The sequence below is a fragment of the Danio aesculapii genome, chromosome 1, assembly GCF_903798145.1.
Source record: "Danio aesculapii chromosome 1, fDanAes4.1, whole genome shotgun sequence".
NCBI lineage: Eukaryota > Metazoa > Chordata > Actinopteri > Cypriniformes > Danionidae > Danio > Danio aesculapii.
Genome location: NC_079435.1, coordinates 20,853,705 through 20,873,785, shown reverse-complemented (window position 1 = coordinate 20,873,785; position 20,081 = coordinate 20,853,705). Strand labels below are relative to the sequence as shown.

The following is a 20,081-nucleotide window of genomic DNA, read 5'->3' as shown; positions in this document are numbered from 1 at the left end:
AGTCTGAGATGATTCACAAGTTATGACAAGGTGCGTTATCCTGCTGGAAGTGGCCATGAGAAGATGGATACACTGTGGTCATAAGGGGATAGATATGGTCAACAACAATACTCAGGTAGGCTGTGGCATTGACACGATGCTCAATTAGTACTAATGGGTCCAAAGTGTGCCAAGATAATATCCCCCACACCATTACACCACCAGCAGCCTGAACCACTGATACAAGAGAGGATGGATCCATGCTTTCATGTTGGTGACACCAAATTCTGACCCTACCATCCGATTGTCCCAGCAGAAATCGACATCATCAGACCAGGCAACGTTTTTCCAATCTTCTATTGTTCTGTTGAGCCTGTGCAAATTATAGCCTCAGTTTCCTGTTCTTAGCTGAGAGGAGTGGCACCCGGTGTGGTCTTCTACATGTTGTGCGTCAGACCAGCCAGTCACCAACTAACATCTTTCTTCCCCTGCAGCAGATCGTCTTGACCATGTCTACATGCTTAAATGCTTTGAGTTGCTGCCATGTGATTGACTGATTAGAAACTTGCGTTAACAAGCAGTTGAAGAGGTGTACCTAATAAAGTGGCCGGTGAGTGTATGTCGCAGGTATCATCTACAGCAGTGGTTCTCAAACTTTTAAACCCGCGACCCCCATTGTAAGATCGTCAAGAACTCGCGACCCCCCCCCCACTACCAAAGCATATACAAACAATAAAAATAGCTTTTTTAAGCTGTTCACAATATTTTAACTATATTTACTGTACATTACAGGGCTCTAAATTAACATTTTTGCTTGGTAACACTGGTGCTTCAAACTTTAAAAATGTAGGCGCACCAGCTAAAATTTAGTGGCTCCCACCAATTATCGCACTGTTACTACAAGTTTTATAAACAGATTTATTGCATTTGAAAATCAACACTAATCAAAACTAACAAGCAAAAAAATAAATATGCATGCGTGAGGAAAATATGTCTCAATGAAATCCCGTTATCACAAGAAAAGACATTTTTATAACATAATTGAGTGACCAAAAGATACACGGACGGATATCCCAAAAGATATCCCACAGACTTTACAGTGAATGCTAGTTATTTTCATAGCAGACTTGAAGCCAATGGAAGTCTTTTATCCACTCTTCAATAAGTATAGCTGGTGGATTAACATTCAGCACATGATCAGTAATCAGATGTGCCAATATTTGTAGCTTTAGGTGTTTCTAAGACAAAATCTGTCAGTGTTGTTTTCATTCTCTCGTCTTCAGCGCTGTACATTTTCGCGGTTGTAGCTCCTGTCATCTGAAGACAGGAGGCGTTGACTGAGTGATTGACAGCTGATTTTAACCAATCATTCGTGTTCAGTTCGTAGAGTAGTGGGCCAATAAGAAGAGCGCGAAGGCGGGGCAAGCGTTGAAGGCTTTGTTTACTGCGGCAAGTTGACATGACAACAGTTTTAAACTGTTCCTGAGGGCTGCGTTTCAAGTACAAAGATGCATTCTGCCCGAATGTGTCCTAAATACTTTATGAATCAGTAATATCTTTTTAAAAATCTGAAAATATTAGCTTTCACTTGTAATACTGAAAAATATTTATTATAATCACTGAAAATTACACAATTTTTAAATAACTCTCGCGACCCCTTGAAATTATTCTGCGACCCCCGCAGGGGTCGCGACCCCCAGTTTGGGAACCACTGATCTACAGGAACAACATAGAAACTTTTTGCATCATCATAATTATCACACTGAATCTGATTAAAGCTCTTGCATCAAGCAATCAACTTTTCCATAAAATAAATGCTTGGGGAAAAGTAGCAGGAGATCCCAGACAATAAAACCAACAACAAACCACGTTAAAGACTTTTTAAAAGAGTCAATTATTTTGCAATATATGTTTTGCTCAAGATCTAATTGTATAAATAGAGATGTGACGTCGTCATCTATGGCGTAATCTGCGTTCTTGAACAGGCTATTTGATGAATGGGCGCGGATTGGATGCGCGAACTTCCCTTGTCAGAGGGCGAGAGAGGAGACATTGAGGTGACAGGAAATCATGGAGGACTAGCATTAACACACAACGTAAATTAATAATTTACCGAAATACCGCGTACAACATCTGTTGAAATGGTCATTCATAACCGGGCACGTGCGGATAACTGACACCGCTTCCCCGTGGAGGAGAAACTGTTCGCAAGACTCCAACAATACTTCAAACTGCATTAAAGTAAGTTCAATTTAAGTGTATGAGTTCTATAATCCGCCCTCGTATCATTCCAGTAGACTTCTGTAACTTCCAGTAGCCTAGGCATAATTTACATGCAGTGGCATGGGCAATGTGCATCTGCAACTTGCTAGGGGCGGCACGACCGTTGTTTGCCCAGAGCGCCAGCCACTGCTTGCCTGTAACCTGCTACAACATAGGCTAAAATAATATACATGAAAGGAATTTGTCTACATTTTAAGGAATTAACTGTTTGTTAAATATAACGACGGCGTTAAGTTTACAAACTGTCTGACAACAATCGAAAAGTTGAACTTGATAAAGCCCATATGACGATGATGCAATTCATGGGTAATTCTTCAACTACGGGCACTTTTAGCTTTATGAAGTTGAGTAAACTTGTTCATTAATTTTCCTTCAGCTTAGTGCCTTTATTCATCAGGGGTCACCTAAGCAGAATGACCGCCAAGTTTTCTAGCAAATGTTTTACACAACTGAAGCCCTTCCAGCTGCAACCCAGTACTGGGAAACACCCATACACACTCATTCACACACAAACACTATGGCCAATTTAGTTTATTCAATTCACCTAGCACATGTCTTTGGACTGAGGGGGAAACCGGAGCACCTGGAGGAAACTCAAACCAACACGGGGAGAACATGCAAACTCCACACAGAAATGCCAACTGACGCAGCTGGGACTTGAACCAGCAACCTTCTTGCTGTGAGGTGACGGTGCTAACCACTGAGCCACCGTGCCACCCATACTATAATAAAGTACTTAGATTAATCTGATCTCTAGTTGCAACACCTATAGTAAAATAAGCAAATTGCTCAATGTAGGCCTACTAAATTTACTACAACTATATTACGTTTTAATACACCACAGTGTAAACTACAGTATTTATTAAAATGTGTCAGTTCCCTTTAATTAATACTACATTATAATATTACATTATAATACTGTAACATTAATCAACAAGTGTTGGAAATACTATTATCTATATAAATATATACACATGGGGCGTCAAGGTGGTGCAGTGGGTAGCACAATCGCCTCACAACAAGAAGGTCGCTGGTTCGAGCCTCAGCTGGGTCAGTTGGCATTCCTGTGTGGAGTTTGCATGTTCTCCCTGTGTACACAGGGTTTTTCTCCGGGTGCTCCGGTTTCCCCCACAGGTCCAAAGACATCAATTTCCCATTGATGGGTTGCGGCTTGAAGGGTATCCACTGCGTGAAACATATGCTGGATGAGTTGACGGTCCATTCCGCTGTGGCGACCCTAGTTTAATAAAGGGACTAAGAAACTTAATGAATGAATATATACACACACTCATTTACACATGTACACTACGGACAATTTAGTTTTTCAATTCATCTATAGTTCATGTCTTTGGAATGAGGGGGAAACCCACACATAGAGAAACATTAGATATTTATTAGAAAAATGATTAAACTCGTAAAGTCACACTTATTAAACTCAATTTACAAAATTATTAAGCATACCCACTCATTTTATGCATGTTTAAGGCTGAGATTGATCTAAAAAAACTGATTTGTCTAACAGGTGAACATATTAAATTATATATTATAAAATAAAATTTAAAATAAAAAGTATTACACATCTACTGGGCTTGGACAATGAAACTGAAATGCCTGGTTTTAAAGCATAATAATTTATTAAAATGGTGTCGGGCCTCACTTTGTGGACAATATAGCATCAGCTCATCTTGGGAATGACAGATACAAGTCCTGCACAGTGGCCAGAGGGATTTTGAGCTGTTCTTCTTGCAGAATAGTGTTTAGGTCACCACGTGATGCTGGTGGAGGAAAACATTTCCTGATTCGTTCTCCCAAAATACCCCAAAGTGCTCAATAATATTTCGATCTGGTGACTGTGCAGACCATGTGAGATGTTCAGCTTCACTTTAATGTTCATCAAACCACTCTGTCACCAGTCTTGCTGTGTGTCTTGGTGCATTATCATGCTGAAACACGGCATACTTTCAGGATACCATGTTTGAACCACAGGGTGCACATGGACATCCAGAATGGTTTGGTAGTCCTTGGCAGTCATGCTCCATCTAGCACCAGTATTGGGTCTAGGGAATGGCATTATATTGCAGCCCAAACCATCACTGATACCCCCTATGCTTGACTCTGGGCATCAACAGTCTGGGTGGTACACTTCTTTGGGGCTTCTCCACACTGTAACTCTCCCGGATGTGGGAAAGACAGAGAAGATAGACTCATCAGAGAACAATACATGCTTCACTTTGTCCACAGCCCAAGATTTTGGCTGCTGCACCTTTGAAACAGGCATTTAGCATTGGCACGAGTGAGCAAAAGTTTGACTATAGCATTTGGCCATGTTTATTGACCCTGTGGAGCCCCCGACCAACAGTTTTGGTGGAAATAGGAGAGTTGAGCTGCTGAGTTGAGTTGGGCACAGCTGTTTTTTTATGTTTTTTTGGATACAACCAGTATTAGCACCTGGACATCCCGTTCAGACAGGTTCCTCTTGCATCCACAGTTACTCCTGTTGGATATGGCTCTTCTTCTTGGTGGTTTGCTGACATTACTCTGGATAGCGTGGCTCTTGATACATTCCATAGACTTGCTGTCTTGGTCACACGATAGCGAGAAGCACACCATACATTTGTCCTCTTTTGGACTCTGATATGCCACTGTATGACATAATGTTGTGTTCATTGCTATATTTTATGCAAAATTGTGCTATGACTCTGCTAATTAAACTTTCACACTCTGGTGTAATGTGCAATCAATGAAGATTGGTCACCAGGCTGGTCAAATTGAATCGTCATGAAACCTCCAACACTAAATTATCCAGTGTTTCAGTTTCATTGTCCAACCCCTGCACTACAATCCATATCAATTGTGTTTTATAACCATAAATGTCTTTACCACCACAGGGGGCAGTGTGGTGGAAATGACAGTGGTGGAAATGGGTTTATTGGGATAAAAATAGATAGCTTCATCCTATTAGCTTTGAATTGAGACTAGCATTTCATGTATACATAACACTCTTTTTTACCTTCATTTTGTTTGCTTTTAAAAAAACACTCTTGAAGGTAGCGCACGTTTGGAAATGACAGAATAAATATATCACTTTATCAAGCAATATTTACCTTGATGTTTCTTCATGTGTGGTTGATGAAAACTTAAACTCCCTCCATCTTGAATTCCCTCCATCAGCTTTGATCTCACTATTCATTTTCATAGAAACCACCTAAACAATCTTTCACACAGACGGTGACACGGTGGCTCAGTGGTTAGCAGTAAGTAAGAAGATCGCTGGTTCAAATCCAAGCTGGGCCAGTTGGCATTTCTGTGTGGAGTTTGCATGTTCTCCCCGTGTTGGTGTGGGTTTCCTCCAGGTTCTCCGGTTTCCCCCAGTCCATAATAGCTATAGCAGTCGGCCATGTATAGTGACCCTGTGGACCAACAGTTTTGGTGGAAACAGGAAAGTTGAGATGCACATTTATAGGTGAGTTGAATAAACTAAATGTTTCCCAGTATAATTTTTATCCTTAAAAAATCCATAAGCTGTTAATTGAAATAAATGAATTAAAAAAACTCCTGGGATGCTGCTTCTGTCTAGACCGCACACCGCACATCATGTTGGTAATTACATTTCTGTGAAGTCAAGTTAATAAAATTCCCTGCAAATATCATGCAGATGTTACTGGATGAGCTCATCCCTGTAATCCTTTTTTTTTTAGGCGGAATTAGATGAAAGACTCGATAAAAGCAATGGCACAAGGAGAACCAGCAAATTCAACAAAGGTATTGTTAAACTTTTTATATATAAGGTCACTTAAGGGCTGAGCGATTTGGTAATGTAAAATCAAGTTCTTCATTAATTGAACATTTTAACTCGAATACAATTAATGAACGATTAATTAATTAATTAATTTTTCGCCCTCATAGTTTGCTGGCAAGTTTTGTACAGTAAATATGCTCACATATTACAAGTGCGAGATTTTTGAATGAAGGGTGCAATATATGATTTTAAAATAATTAAATTAAACGCACACTATTGACTATCTATGATTATTCATTGAACATCAGCGTTGAACAACTGAAATTAAAACACACATTGCCCTAAACGAACAGTCACTTTTTTCTTAGAAAAAGTAAAAATAAATCACTTGCACTTTTAGAAACAAAATTAATTATTTTTTAAGTTTTTCATATTAAACGTAGAAAATAAGCAGTATCTTCTAAATGAAATAACTAAAATTATATTTTAAACACTGTATTTCTTTATTTTCTGTAATCAAATATTTTAATGTAAATAATACCTTTAATGTAATGGAAAATATGCCACCTCAAGGCATCTCTGGCGCAGCTTCTAATCATCGTCAATGTAGTACAAAGTAAGGCTCTACAATGGGTCCATTTTTCTACTTGATCAGGGTTCAGATGTGGATGCAAAGCTTTTAAAGCCTGATTTATACTTCTACGTCAAGTGATCTCTATGATCCATGGCACCTGTCTTTTGCCTAGCCGTGCATTTATTATTATATTACATTTATATTATATTATTATACTTCTGTGTGCTTTTTGTGACACTCTGCAATAACTTGGTAGCTGGCAGCAGGTTTTTATGTTTCTCTGTGTTGAGTATCTTTGTGGGGGTTTTGTTTTTTCTGAATGTTACTTTAATGTACAAGATGCTAAAACTAGCTCATCTAGAGGTGACAACTTCATAATCATAAGATGAACACAAAAAAAGAGCTACTCCACGGTACTCGACACTTGTAAGCACTCGCTCCAACAGGCTCAAGTGGTACTCACTGCAGAGCATGGGCAGAGCTGAGCTCCAGCAAGGGGGAGCTTGAGCTTGAGAAGTGTGCTGCACTTCTTCTACAAGGCATGTAACTGGGGGTTGGAGTTAGAGGTGGGGTAGGTGTATGCTAGTGGTGTAATGGATCACAAATCTTACATTTTGGATCACACTATGGTTTTTAAGTCACGGATCAGCAAAAAAGGGAGGAGATAAATATCATTTTCTTTCTATGTATATGAAAATATTACTGCAAAACCCATTGGTTTTAACAAACAGAACTTAGAACCTGTAATGTTAATAAAATCAAAATCAAAAAAGAACCAGCTGGAAAAAAAAATCTGTATGAAAAATGATCTTTGCTACTGTTGCTGATAATGCTAAATATAGAAATCTAACATCTTGTACAACAGATCATATTTAATTTCAATTAATGATTCAACAATTCATATATAAAACTTTATGTTTCATTATAGGTGGACCATTTTTGAAAAACTATTCAGTGACATAATTTTGATGGGTTGTTTGTCGCCACCTATTGGTTAAACGATGTAATTGCTGCAACATTCACCAGCGTCAAGTTCCATTAAACAGTGATTTTAATCTTTACCATAAACATCAGTGTTTATATCTGAACTATATCCTGTTATCACAGTACTTCTAAATCTAAATCTCTCTCGGTCAAACGCAGATTTGAATGCAGCGCTTTGAAAGATTAATAAAGATATAAAAATCATCATAATTTTTCATACATGTTGCGGGGGTTTAATTTGAGATCACGATCTTTTAATGTTTAATTGTGCAGCTTTACACTGAATGCATTAATGCAGGTTAAACATCAGTGACAAAAAAACACCTTTAATTAATAACCTAAGAAAGCAATTAGGTCCTACAACAACTTTTTCCATCATCATTACATTTTACAGTGAAGCCAAAATGCTTTCATACACATGCTTTGAATGACGCGGGAGGCGATCTCTCTGCAATTGTTATAAATGTTGAATTAACCTACAAGTTCAAAAACAGTTATTATTTGCAGGTCCCGTGCGTTCTTAACTGTGGGTTGTGATTCCTTACACCCCTAGTGTACGCATGAAAACAGCTTATAAGAGGAGGAGCTAGAGCTCAAGCTCCCTCTCATTAGAGATGAGCTCCACCCAAGTAGCTCTTCTCAACAAGCTCGCTCCTCTCCCGCAGCTCTCTGCGCCGTCCACGCTTGTGAGAGGTGCATGGGTATGCGACCGTGCAAATGCTCCGTCGGACTATACATGTGCGCTCGATACAGAAGTATAAATCAGCCTTAACAGAGAAGGACCACATGCGGTAGGGAAAGTAGTCAGAAAAAAACGACCACGAAAAAATTTATCGGTTATAGGTTCTGAATGTCGATTTCGATTACTTTTCGATTAATTGCTCAGGCCTAAGGTCAATGTCCAAATGCAAAAGTTGTTGTGATTTTAACTTCTCAGTATCCATTTAAAATCATTTGGCTTTTTTTAGCAGGGCGAAAGCACAGAACACGAAAAACTGCCAGAAACATGGAAAGAGCTGAAAAACATGGAAGACTGGACAAAAGATCACGTCCATCAATGGCTCATAGATATGAAAGTCGATCAGAAGTATGCTGATATTCTGTACAAAGAGGATGTTAAAGGAGCTTGCCTAAATCTGTTTGAAAAACAAGACTTCCTGGATGCCGGTTTAAAGCATGGACCTGCAGTTCAAATCCTTAAAAATGTAGCCCTGTTCAGAACGTCCTCGGATGGCCCCAAGGACACAACTGCATCTGTAGGAGATTCTGCATTACAGCATTCTGAGCAAGAAAACGTAGCAGCTGAGAGTCCCACCACTGGATCTGCTGAACTGAGCATTGAAGAAAATGGTACATCAACAAGGACATGGCTCCTACAAGCTAAACATGCAGACGATAAAGGGAAGTCCTTGAATGAGACATCAGAGAATCATGATGAAGTAGATGGCATGAGTGGTGAACAATCTCAGGCTTCATCTTTGACAACACAACAAGCACAAAATGTGGAAAGTAAGACCACAGAACACCCAAGTGGCTTTATAAAGCCGTTAAAAATCCTTATAACTCATTTCTGTAAGCCCCGGCCATTTGATACATGCACAGGAACGTTTCAATACATACAGAAGGAAATACTTCCTCCTGAGACTGGTCCAAGCAATCTTCTTGACCCCGTGCATGAGTACAAACTCCTGGTAAACACAGCTAATGCGGCAGAAAAGGATGTTTTAGAAAAATTTTCAAATGAAACATTCTGGTTTGCCGCAGGATGCATGAATGATCGAACCAATGGAACCATTCACTTTGGTGTTGGAGATGAACCACAGTACAAACATGGACAAATCATTGGGCTCGAGTTGACATCTCCGAATAAATATATTGATGAGTTTGATACAGGTCTGAAGGAGCACTTTAAAGGTAAAAGTAACATTGCAAGGGCTTGTATTAGGCCCCCTGTGTTTGTTCCAGTAATATGTAAAGACAGCAGTATTAAGTGGGTTATTGAAATTGACATTGTCCCAATGTACAAACTGACTAAGAGGAAACGTTTTTACACAACACTTGACAAGAAGAAAAGGAAATCAAAATGCTTTTTTATACGCTCTGGTGCAAACACTATGAATTATTTACCAAAAGAAAATCCTAAAATTTACAAACAAAACTGCAAGACTTTAAATCATTATGTGGAATTACGGGATATATTTCGGCAGTCGGCTGAAGATGAAGCTCAGCAACTAGTAATTGTTCTCCAGGAAGGCCAAAGTCCTGCAGAGTTTAGCTCTAACCTACTCCAACACGCTGGCATAAAAGGTCAGTCTGAAGACCCTTGTTAGCTGGTATAAGTGTGGTTTGTTAATTGTTTGCAATCAAGCATTGCATATAAAAAAACCATTTAAAAAAAAAAAACCCCGAGTTGTTTAACACATATTGAGTGTTAAGCTTAGGTTAAAGCAATAGTTCACCCAAAAATGAAAATTCAGTCATCGTTTACTCCCTCCACTTGTTCAAAAACAAGATGTACTGAATAATGTAGGAAAGCAGCAGCCATTAACCTTCATAGTATTTTTTGTTTCTACTGTCTTATTAAATGATGAGGAAATGTTCATTTTTGGGTGATCTGTTTTTTAATGTTGGCTTATTTTTTTTTCTATTATTATAATAGATACATTTTTCCCATATAATGTAGAAACAAATGTGACCCTGGATCACAAAACCAGTCTTATGTTGTATGGGTGTATGTTTTACATTTAGATGGGTCAAAATTATTGATCAACAATCATTAGGTTTTTAATTAAAGATCATTCATTCATTAGTCCCTTTATTAATCCGGGGTCACCACAGCGGGATGAACCACCAACTCATCCAGCATTTGTTTTACGTAGCAGATGCCCTTCCAGCTGCAACCCATCACTGGGAAACACATACACACATTCACACACATACAGTACGGACAATTTAGCCTACTCAATTCACCTGTACCACATGTCTTTGGACTGTGGGGGAAACCGGACCACCTGGAGGAAACCCACACGAACGCTGGGAGAACATGCAAACTCCACACAGAAACGTTAACTGACCCAGCCGAGGCTCAAACCAGCGACCTTCTTGCTGTGAGGCGACAGCACTACCTACTGCGCCACTGCAAGATCATGTTCTATGATATTCTATGATAAGATTTCTTTTTTCACTGTAAAAATATCAAAACTAAATTTTTGATGCATTCTTAAGATCTGGACAACTTAATTTGGACAACTTTGGTGCCTTTTTCTCTATTTGGATTTCTTTTATCTTCAGATTACATAATGTCCAATAGTTGTACTGTATCTTAATCAAATTTTGTCCTATAAGAACAAACCATACATCAAATCAAAGCTTCGTCATACAGCTTTATATAATGAATCTCAATTTATTGACACTTATGACTGGTTTTGAGGTTTAGGGTCACAAATGTTGTACATTTCGTACAGCATCTAGTAGTGCCTTTGCTCTGTAAGCACTGTTCATTTGTCCACTCACCGGTCACTTTATTAGGTGCACCTTACTAGTACCAGGTTGGACCCCATTTTGCCTTCAGGACTACCTTAATCTTTCATGCCGTAGATTTAACAAGGTACTGGAGGAGATTTTAGTCCATATTGACATGATAGCATCACGCAGTTGCTGCGGATTTGTCAGCTGCACATTCATGATGCGAATCTCCCCTTCCACCACATCCCAAAGGTGCTCAATTGGATTGAGATCTGGTGACTGTGGAGGCCATTTGAGTACAGTGAACTCGTTGTCATGTTCAATAAACCAGACTGAGATGATTTGCGCTTTATGACATATCGCGTTATCCTGCTGGAAGTAGCCATCAGAAGACAGGTACACTGTGGTTAAACAGGGATGGACATGGTCAGTAACATTACTCAGGTAGGCTGTGGCATTGACATGACGCTCAACTGGTACTAATGGGCCCAAAATGTGCTAAGAAAATATCCCTTACACCATTACACCACCACCACCAACCTAAACTGTTGATACAAGGCAGGATGGATCCCTGCTTTCATGCTGTTGACTCCATATTCTGACTTTACCATCTGAATTGTCCAATTTTGGTGAGACTGTGTGAATTGTAGCCTCAGTTTCCTGCTCTTAGCTGACAGGAGTGGTATCCGGTGTGGTCTTCTGCTACTGTAGCCCATCCGCCTTGTTATATTCTATGGTGTTTGAATGTATTATTGTGTTTGGTTTCTCTCTCTCTCTCTCACACCCCCCCCCCCCACCCCCCCCACCCCCCAGAGTGTGGTCTCTCTCCTGCTTGGTGGTTTTGATGAGAAATTATCATTGCTGTTGTGCTTGACTTGTTGAGGTTAAAAATCTGTTGTAAAAGCTATTGAAACCACTTGAACTCTGTTCTTGAAAATTAACTTTGTGTTTGGAAGCTGTAGGGAGGTGGGTGCCATCTTATTTCTAAAACCCTTTTTCTCTTGTTTATGTTTAGTTAGGGAGTTAGTGTACATTTCTGTTGTTGATTTAATCTTACTTTGTCAGTTTAGACAGTTTTACTCCCTAACTAGCTAGAGGGTACTTTTGTTTGTTGTTTTGGCCTTTTCCCCTCCTGAAGTCTATTTTTGCTTCCCAGTTTTGTTTTACTTTTGTACATTTCTGTTAACAAATTATTTAACTTGAATTTGATGTGTTGTCGTGAAGGCAGGGGACTGATCCACACTCACCCCAACCAACACTTAAAACTTTTCACTGTTATTCCCACTCCTAGGCATTTAACATCAGGGCGTAACAGCCTCAAGGTTGGACGTGTTGTGTGTGTTCAGAGATGCTCTTCTGCATACCTCGGTTGTTGTGAGTGGTTATTTAAGTTGCTGTTGCCTTTATCAGCTCAACCCAGTCTGGCTATTCTACTCTGACCTCTGGCATCAACGAGACATTTGTGCTCACAAAACTGCCACTCACTGGATATTTTCTCTCTCTTTTTTTGGACCATTCTCTGTAAACCCTAAGTATAGTTGTGCGTGAAAATCCCAGTAGATCAGCAGTTTCTGAAATACTCATCTGGCACTAACAACCATGCCACGTTCAAAGTCACAAATCACCTTTCTTCTGATGCTCGGTTTGAACTGCAGCAGGTCATCTTGACCATGTTTACATTCCTAAATGCATTGAGTTGCTGCCATGTGATTTGCTGACTAGAAATTTGTGCGATAACGAGCAGTTGGAGAGGTGTACCTAATAAAGTGACTGGTGAGTGTATGTGTTAGTGCTGCTATCTGAACCCTGAAAGACGAGTCTTAGTCTGCTACCAAACACCCTCTGGTGATGCTTGACTGAAACATGAATAAAACACAGACCAAAGTCATCTAAATGTACCAAAAACATGAGGTTGTGATGGGATTTTAAAATGAGTGAATGCTCATGTTATTTGTTTTTACGCTGTTCTAATGTAGTGCCATTCTCCTTTATTATTTCTTTTATTCTGTATTCTGTACAAATAAACATCTCTTATTTTATTCCACCTTCAGTCTTCACTGTCATTCACTGTCACAACACAGAGCAGCTCGTGTTCCAGCATGGCCTTTCTGTAAATGTGGCTGACCAAATCAACATTCATTTGTTAACTGTGAGACTACGTAGGCCAAAAATATAATCAATACAAACAATAGAGTTATGATGAGACGTGTAGGAAGATATTCCTGCACACAGGAGCGGTTTGAGGATGGTTTTGAGGATTAACTGAATTCTAATGAAATATAATTATAACTGAAGACTAATTTTAGTTCTGATTATATTATATCATAAATTCTTGAATGAATAAAAAACACCACTGCCAGTTAATAATAAATCAGTTTATTCAAGAGGCAAAATAATAAACATTAATAATATGTTACTACAATTGTGTCTTGTGCTGGATAACAATGTCTTAATAACTAAAATTGTAGAAACAGGCTAAATGCTCAAAAAGATAAGTACACAGATTAGTTTAAAAGACAATCTGTCCTGCAAACAAAAAACATTATACAGAAAGCAAAGAGAAAATGCCAAATTAATCAAAATTATGATAACAATCTACTTAATTCATGAAATTTTCATTTAAATGAGATATCAGCTCACTCATTGCTAATTTCAAATGGTAATAAATAGCAGTTAAAGATCTCTTCAAAACCATGAACTCACTCATTAATATTCTTCAAAAGGTAAGTTGTAATCAGGGATGCAGAATACATATTAAACAAAAGTAATTGAATATGAAGAAGCTTTTTAGCTTATGATAGCCTATACCAGGTAATGAAAGCAAGTCAAGGAAAGCCAAACAAAAAAAAATCCAGTTTACCTATTATTAAATAAAGAGTATCCTAAAATAGACAGAGTGTCGTAAAATGCTGAACTCAAAAGCAATCAGTGATGGTGTTAAAGTAATACAATTTTTAATTAATAATAATATTAAATAACAATATTATTCATATTAATTATAATAACACCAATTATTATTATTTCATGTTATTTTTAGACTATATGACATGGAGTTGTATTATATTGTTAATGGCCTTTAATGCTCCAGAAAATGTTTATTAAATAGAATAATTTAAATATTTTAATAATTACTAATCTGTAGATTTTATTATAATTTAAAAGTAGATTTTCTGTTTTTAATGTTGGAGCTCTGGCACAGCCATTTCTATTTCTGTCATTGGCCCATAAACATTTCCTGATTGTTAACAAACTATAACAAGAGGCAATTCACCCATAACTTAATGTTAAAACAGCATCATAACATTATTTATCAATATGTGGCTCTTTTTGGATTCTCGGAAGCTATAGAAAATGCTAAAAATGTAAAACATAATATACTCTGGGACCATTGTTTGTGTTTACATCAATCAAAATGGTCTTTGGCCAGGGCAGATGATACTTTTTCATTACAGTGGCTGCTTACTGACAGTCTTTCAGACACTTGCTTCAGTAAATCAATCAGAGCAAACAAAAAGAGCAAAAAATAAAAAATAAATAAATAATAATAATGAATTATGAATAAACCTCAACAAACACATTACAATAAGTATTCATTAATGACCTCTTTAAATGCATAGATCACCCAAAAATGAAAGTTTTATCAATATTTATGCACTCTCAAGTGGTTCCAAAGTTTTATGAGTTACTTTATTCCTGTTTAACACAAAATAAGATATTTTGAGGAAGGCTGGTAATCATTTATTTCCTTAGTATCATATATTTTCTACTATAGAAGTCAATGGCTTGAAAAGTTTGAAACAAGTAAAGAGTGGACAAAAGATGACAGAAATGTCATTTTTGGGTGAACTATCTCTTTAATGATGTGGTGAGTGTGTGCAAAGGCTGTTTGAAAATATGTTTAATTAATGTAATTCCACTAGGTGGCACAGAAAACACATACTTCACCTTGATGTCTCCCAACACCTAACAGCTGTAGATCACTTATTGATTTTGCCCAAGTTTCCTCATAATGAACTTTTCAAGAGTAGCAGCCAGAAACTCTATAATTATTTGAAGATATCTGTTGTTTCTCTCAGCCTTTTCTCTGGCCTCTCTCTCATGTCTTTCCCAAAGCTCTGTCATAGCCTGTTTCAGAGGCTCTGCTTCAAAGCTGGTTTTCAGCATCTCAGTTCTCGGCTTCTCTGCTCTTTCTTTTCTAGCAAGATTCGCCTTTTCTCCTCAGTGCCATTCTCTGCCTTCTCAAGCATTTCATTGGTGTAAAAGCGTCCTCCATTTCCAGAAATCACCTAATGCATTTTTTCTAAAAGCTGATCAACTTGCATGGCATATTGGCTTCATTATTGAAAACATGGTATTGCTTCTGGCATTTCTCAAAGAGCATCTTCAAATCAGGATTTCCAGTGATAAACTCTTCAATAGTTTTCCCCTTCAACTCGTCTCCATGCCTAAACAAAATCATGATATGCTTATTTGCATCTTCTCCAAAGATGTCGACCGTGTCTTTGCCTTCTTTTGTGAATCGGCCAGGCCGAAGCACCAGAAAGAAGACGTGTGGACCGGGAGCAGAAAGAGGATTGGAGAGCTTAATCCTGCTGACCATTTCCTCTATAGTAAAGCTGGGGTCAAACAAACCTGGTGTATGAATAACACCAACCCTTGTGCTCTTTGTAGCTTTCCAGCAAACCTTTGTTGTGGATAAAGATGAAAAATCCTCTTTGAAATATTTTTCATCTAGAATGGTGTTTCCAGCTGCACTTTTCCCAACTCCAGTCTTCCCCAAGAGAACAATCCTAAGCTCCTCATATGGATGCCGCTGCTCTGGAATTGTTTGAAACAAACATTGTATTACTGTATAATATAAATTTGTTTAATGACTGAAATGAGGATTTTTAATAATGATTTTCTTCATCAATTTGTGTTACTTTATAGCAAAGCATTTGCTTTAGGAAATATGTGTTTTGTACAGTGACCGAGAGAGCTTAACATGCCGCAAGGTTGCATGCAGAAAGTGCTGTGATAGCCTGTAAAGCAATTGCTGTCAGGACTCCAGGAAAATCGGTTTGTTATTTTCGTCCCACATTACTTTCATCCCCGTTCTCCTCACCTACTCTATATTCTGTAAAGCTCTTATTTTTTCATTCAAAATAAATAGACATTTTTTGTTTTCTTTTTCACTATTTCACATTCCGATATCCATAAATTAATATTAAATATTCGAATCTAATGTGTAGTGATAATGTAAACTATAGAGAAATACTGTGAAGATTTAAAATAATTATATGTACATTGATGGTTTACCTTTGTTGGCTTCCATGAACCAAAGACTTGAGTATAAGAATTTCCGTTTTTGGTTACACTTTGCTGAAGACTTTCCGTCCTGTGCAAAAAGAAACAATTTATGCTCTTTTTACTGGGCTTCTTTTTAGGCCCCTTTTTATCCAAATATATGTTGCAAATACGTAAGCAAATCCCAGCCATTTTTCATAACATTTCCCTTTGCTAAAAGAATGGAAATAAACACTGCATGTTTGGTTTTGTTAATGTCACTTTGGTGAGACAGCCTTTAGGTTTTTGAGAAAAGGTTTGGATTTGGAAATCAGGCATAAATCACAATGAATGCAAAACTACAGACTGGTCCCATTTATATGCAAGTATTAGTATGTAACATTTACAAAACACATTTTATGTGTTCTTATTGATCCTAAAATAAATTTCTAAGGGAATCAAACTATTTAAAATGTAAACATTTTTAGCCTTAGTATTAACAAAAAAACTTCTAAACACACCTACACTCAAAAATGATGTTTGTTCAAATTTAATTACTTATTTAAAATGAGCTGATACAACAATAATTCTTAAGAGTTTTGGTGGACAGCTTAATTGTTTTTTGTCCGATCCACTTGAATTTGTAAAAAAGTAAATTCATTGTGCAACCCAGCATCTTTTACAGTCTATAAACATTTAGTTGCATTGTTGCCATTTCAATTTATCAATAGATTATCTATATTTTGACATAATCATTTTATAAACAATATAATATATAATATAAATATTATGTTATATAATATAATATTATAAGATGTTGCCATTTCTGATCAGTGTTTGCAAGCTGGGAATCTTTAACATCACAGCAGAGGTTTTGATGTTTAATAATAACTAAAGGATATCAATGTTCATATAAGCTGATTTCATTTATTGAATTTTTTGGTATATTTTAGGGTTCCATTGTCAGTCACCGCATAACAGAGAAAAGGAGTTTAATGTAATCAAAAACTAATGCCAAATAGCTAAATACAGGTATATTATTCCAAAATTTTCATTCACTAGGAATCATTGTTACAATATATCCATATCATTGTAATTACTGAAGCATTAATCAGTTGAAGTTTGTACCACAAACAATAGTCTTTTTACAAGCTGCTATTCAGGTATGTTCAGTTCTGAATAGAAATACAATCTGCATCATCAGCAATGTAGTAATGAAACACCTGCACAGTGTTTGCTAGTTTCTGTTAGTGACACAACAAGCTTTGTGACCTACACTGTAAAAAAATGCAAGGTTCCACACAATTCATTCGTGTTGTCCCAACACAAATTGATTAACAAATTTATTTTAACAAATTTGTGGATTGAACATAAAAAAAATGAGCTGTTCCAATGAAATCTCAAGAATTGTGTTTCAGCTCATTTTAATTGAGTAGTTTGAACCAGCAAAAAATATATATTTTTTAAGTGTGTGAACTTTAGTTGTATGAGCTCCTATAACTTTATCCAAGTCACTTTTATTTCCAAGTGTTTTATTCCATTATGGAGCGAAATTGTTTGTGAGCCAATATTTCTCAAACAAATTTTGCCAAGAAATACAATCTGCTTTGCAAATTGCTTCGATTGCCTTGGACAAGGTCAACAGTGGTAAAGATGATGAAAAGAAAAGCTGAGCGTATGTTGAGTAGTAGTAACATCTATAAAGACAACATCTATAAAGTCTTCATGCTTTTAATGTGAAACTAAACACTGCTAGGCAGAATTTCTTTTTAGTTAAACAAAGAGAAAACTGAAGTCATTGCGTTTCGGAACAAGGTATTAGTATCTTGGCACTGAGGGTCAAACAACAAAAAATAAGATCAAGAATCTTGGTGCGATTCTGGAGTCAGATCTGAGTTTCAATAGTCATGTCAAAACATTTAGTAAATCAGCATACTATCATCTCAAAAACATTGCAAGAATTAGATACTTTGTTTTCAGTGAAGACTTAGAGAAACTTCATGCTTTTATCAGCAGCAGGGTAGATTACTGTAATAGACCCCTCACTGGCCTTCCCAAAAATACAGTCAGACAGTTGCAGCTCATCCAGAACACTGCGGCCAGAATTCTGACCAGAACCAGAAAATCAGAGCACATCACCTGTCCTCAGGTATTTACACTGGCTCCCAGTTACATTCAGAATAGATTTTAAAGTAATATTACTTGTCTATAAATCATTAAATGGCCTAGGACATCAATACATTACAGATATGCTCACTGAATAAAAACCTAATAGATCACTCAGATCTATAGAATCATATAAACTAGAAATTCTATGGGAGTTGGGGGGGGGGGGGGGGGGTGCAAATTAAATGAGTTTTCTGGGAGCCAACAAAACGAGAGATGGGTCTGAAATACAGGAGACTCCCGGGAAAAACAGGAGTGTTGGCAGGTATGGTAAAAAGCTAGTGGTGTTACCAAATAAATGTACTCATAAATTTCATAAATAAATACAGTTCATCTGCACGTAACCCTTGATCAAACATCAAATCTAGTGCAGCTGCCTACCTGCAGAGTTTCTCACAAATCCATCCAGGCAGATTTTCTCACAAATTGATGGAGGCAGATTATCTTACAAATGCTTTCAGGCCAATTTTAGCCAACTATCAATGAGTTATGGGTGTGTTTCGAGCATAACGTGTGTTAAAATAAATTGTGAAAAGTTAGGCAAAATGCAACATCTTCTAGCCGCTTATCACGAGCAGCAAAAAGTTAACAAAAAACATTTATCCTTCCCTAATGCTGATATGGACATCAGTTACATAATTATGTGCCATAATCTGAATAAGACAATAATATGATTAAGGTATTTGCTTCAGTTGCATTTTGAATGCTCCTTTCATGATCCCATTTTACATGTTATATTAGCCTAGTTGATATAACATCATAATATCACTATTCAATGCCAGTTTTCTCTATAGTGTTTCACCCAACAACGGTTTGTGTTCATCATGGCACAATTTTTTTTTTCTTTTTGCTATTTTGTTTTTAATTTTGCGACACGTTCAACTGAAGTTAATTTCTTACACTATGCATGCAAACAGACAACAGTGGATACAAATTCTTAAGAAACCTTTGCCAATTCATTTAATAACTTTTTACTCATGGCATGCCCCCATGACAAACTCTGATGTCCTAGTTGAGAGCACAGTGATTGTTTCCTGCTCGCACCAAAAACATGCTCTTGCTAGAAGCCATTCTCATTTGTTTGCCATCATATTCCTGTCATAAAATTTAGCAAAAATTTACTGCAAATTGGAAATAGTTTGATTAAAGTGCTTATATGTCTGTACTGCACTTCAGTGGTGTGACTAAAGTAGGAATGCTCTACATGTCTTAATTTGATTTCTGTTTAATTCATATATGTCTTTAGTCAGAATAAGGTAATCAAAAATCGATGTTTACATGGTAGACTCTTAATCTAGTATTATCTTAATTGTATTAAAATCGGATTATTGGTGTCCATGTAAACGTACTCAGTGTTGTAGCAGTGAATATTGGAGCAGGCGAGTTATGCCACTAACAAGCATCTTGCAGTACTGAAGCCACAAGTTCAAAACGGTTTACACAATCAGCCAAACAAGAGTTTATGCAGAGCAAACTGTAAATCATTTTTCATTACTTTCACACAAAATTCATGCAATAAATTTTTCCTAAACACCTTCATTGTACATTTTCTCAAATCTGTATTTATGTGGTTATCCCACACCTACACACATTTGGCAATCCTCATAAGTTATGTGCCCCAATCAT

At 37.2% G+C, this 20,081-nt stretch overlaps 2 protein-coding genes across 5 annotated transcripts in view; one reads left to right on the top strand and one right to left on the bottom strand.

The window, feature by feature from the left end:
• LOC130228704 (GTPase IMAP family member 9) overlaps positions 1-9,923 on the top strand; it is a 28,247-nt gene extending 18,324 nt beyond the window's left edge. Inside the window, exons 1-4 of one of the 4 annotated variants that reach the window (XM_056457150.1) lie at positions 1,974-2,220; positions 5,488-5,725; positions 5,961-6,024; positions 8,528-9,923. In XM_056457150.1, coding sequence (XP_056313125.1) covers positions 5,971-6,024; positions 8,528-9,889 — 1,416 coding nt within the window. In that variant the 5' untranslated portion in view covers positions 1,974-2,220; positions 5,488-5,725; positions 5,961-5,970 and the 3' untranslated portion in view covers positions 9,890-9,923. Of the gene's footprint in view, positions 1-1,973; positions 2,221-5,487; positions 6,025-8,527 lie in introns of those variants that run through there. The other 3 variants (XM_056457155.1, XM_056457143.1, XM_056457148.1) reach the window with 3 other exon arrangements.
• A 5,082-nt stretch (positions 9,924-15,005) lies between these two features.
• Positions 15,006-16,338, bottom strand: LOC130227930 (GTPase IMAP family member 4). Its single transcript, XM_056456750.1, is given in 4 exon segments — positions 15,006-15,190; positions 15,193-15,345; positions 15,348-15,842; positions 16,323-16,338. Coding segments are annotated over 4 exon segments (849 nt in total).
• Between the last annotated feature and the right edge of the window lie 3,743 nt (positions 16,339-20,081).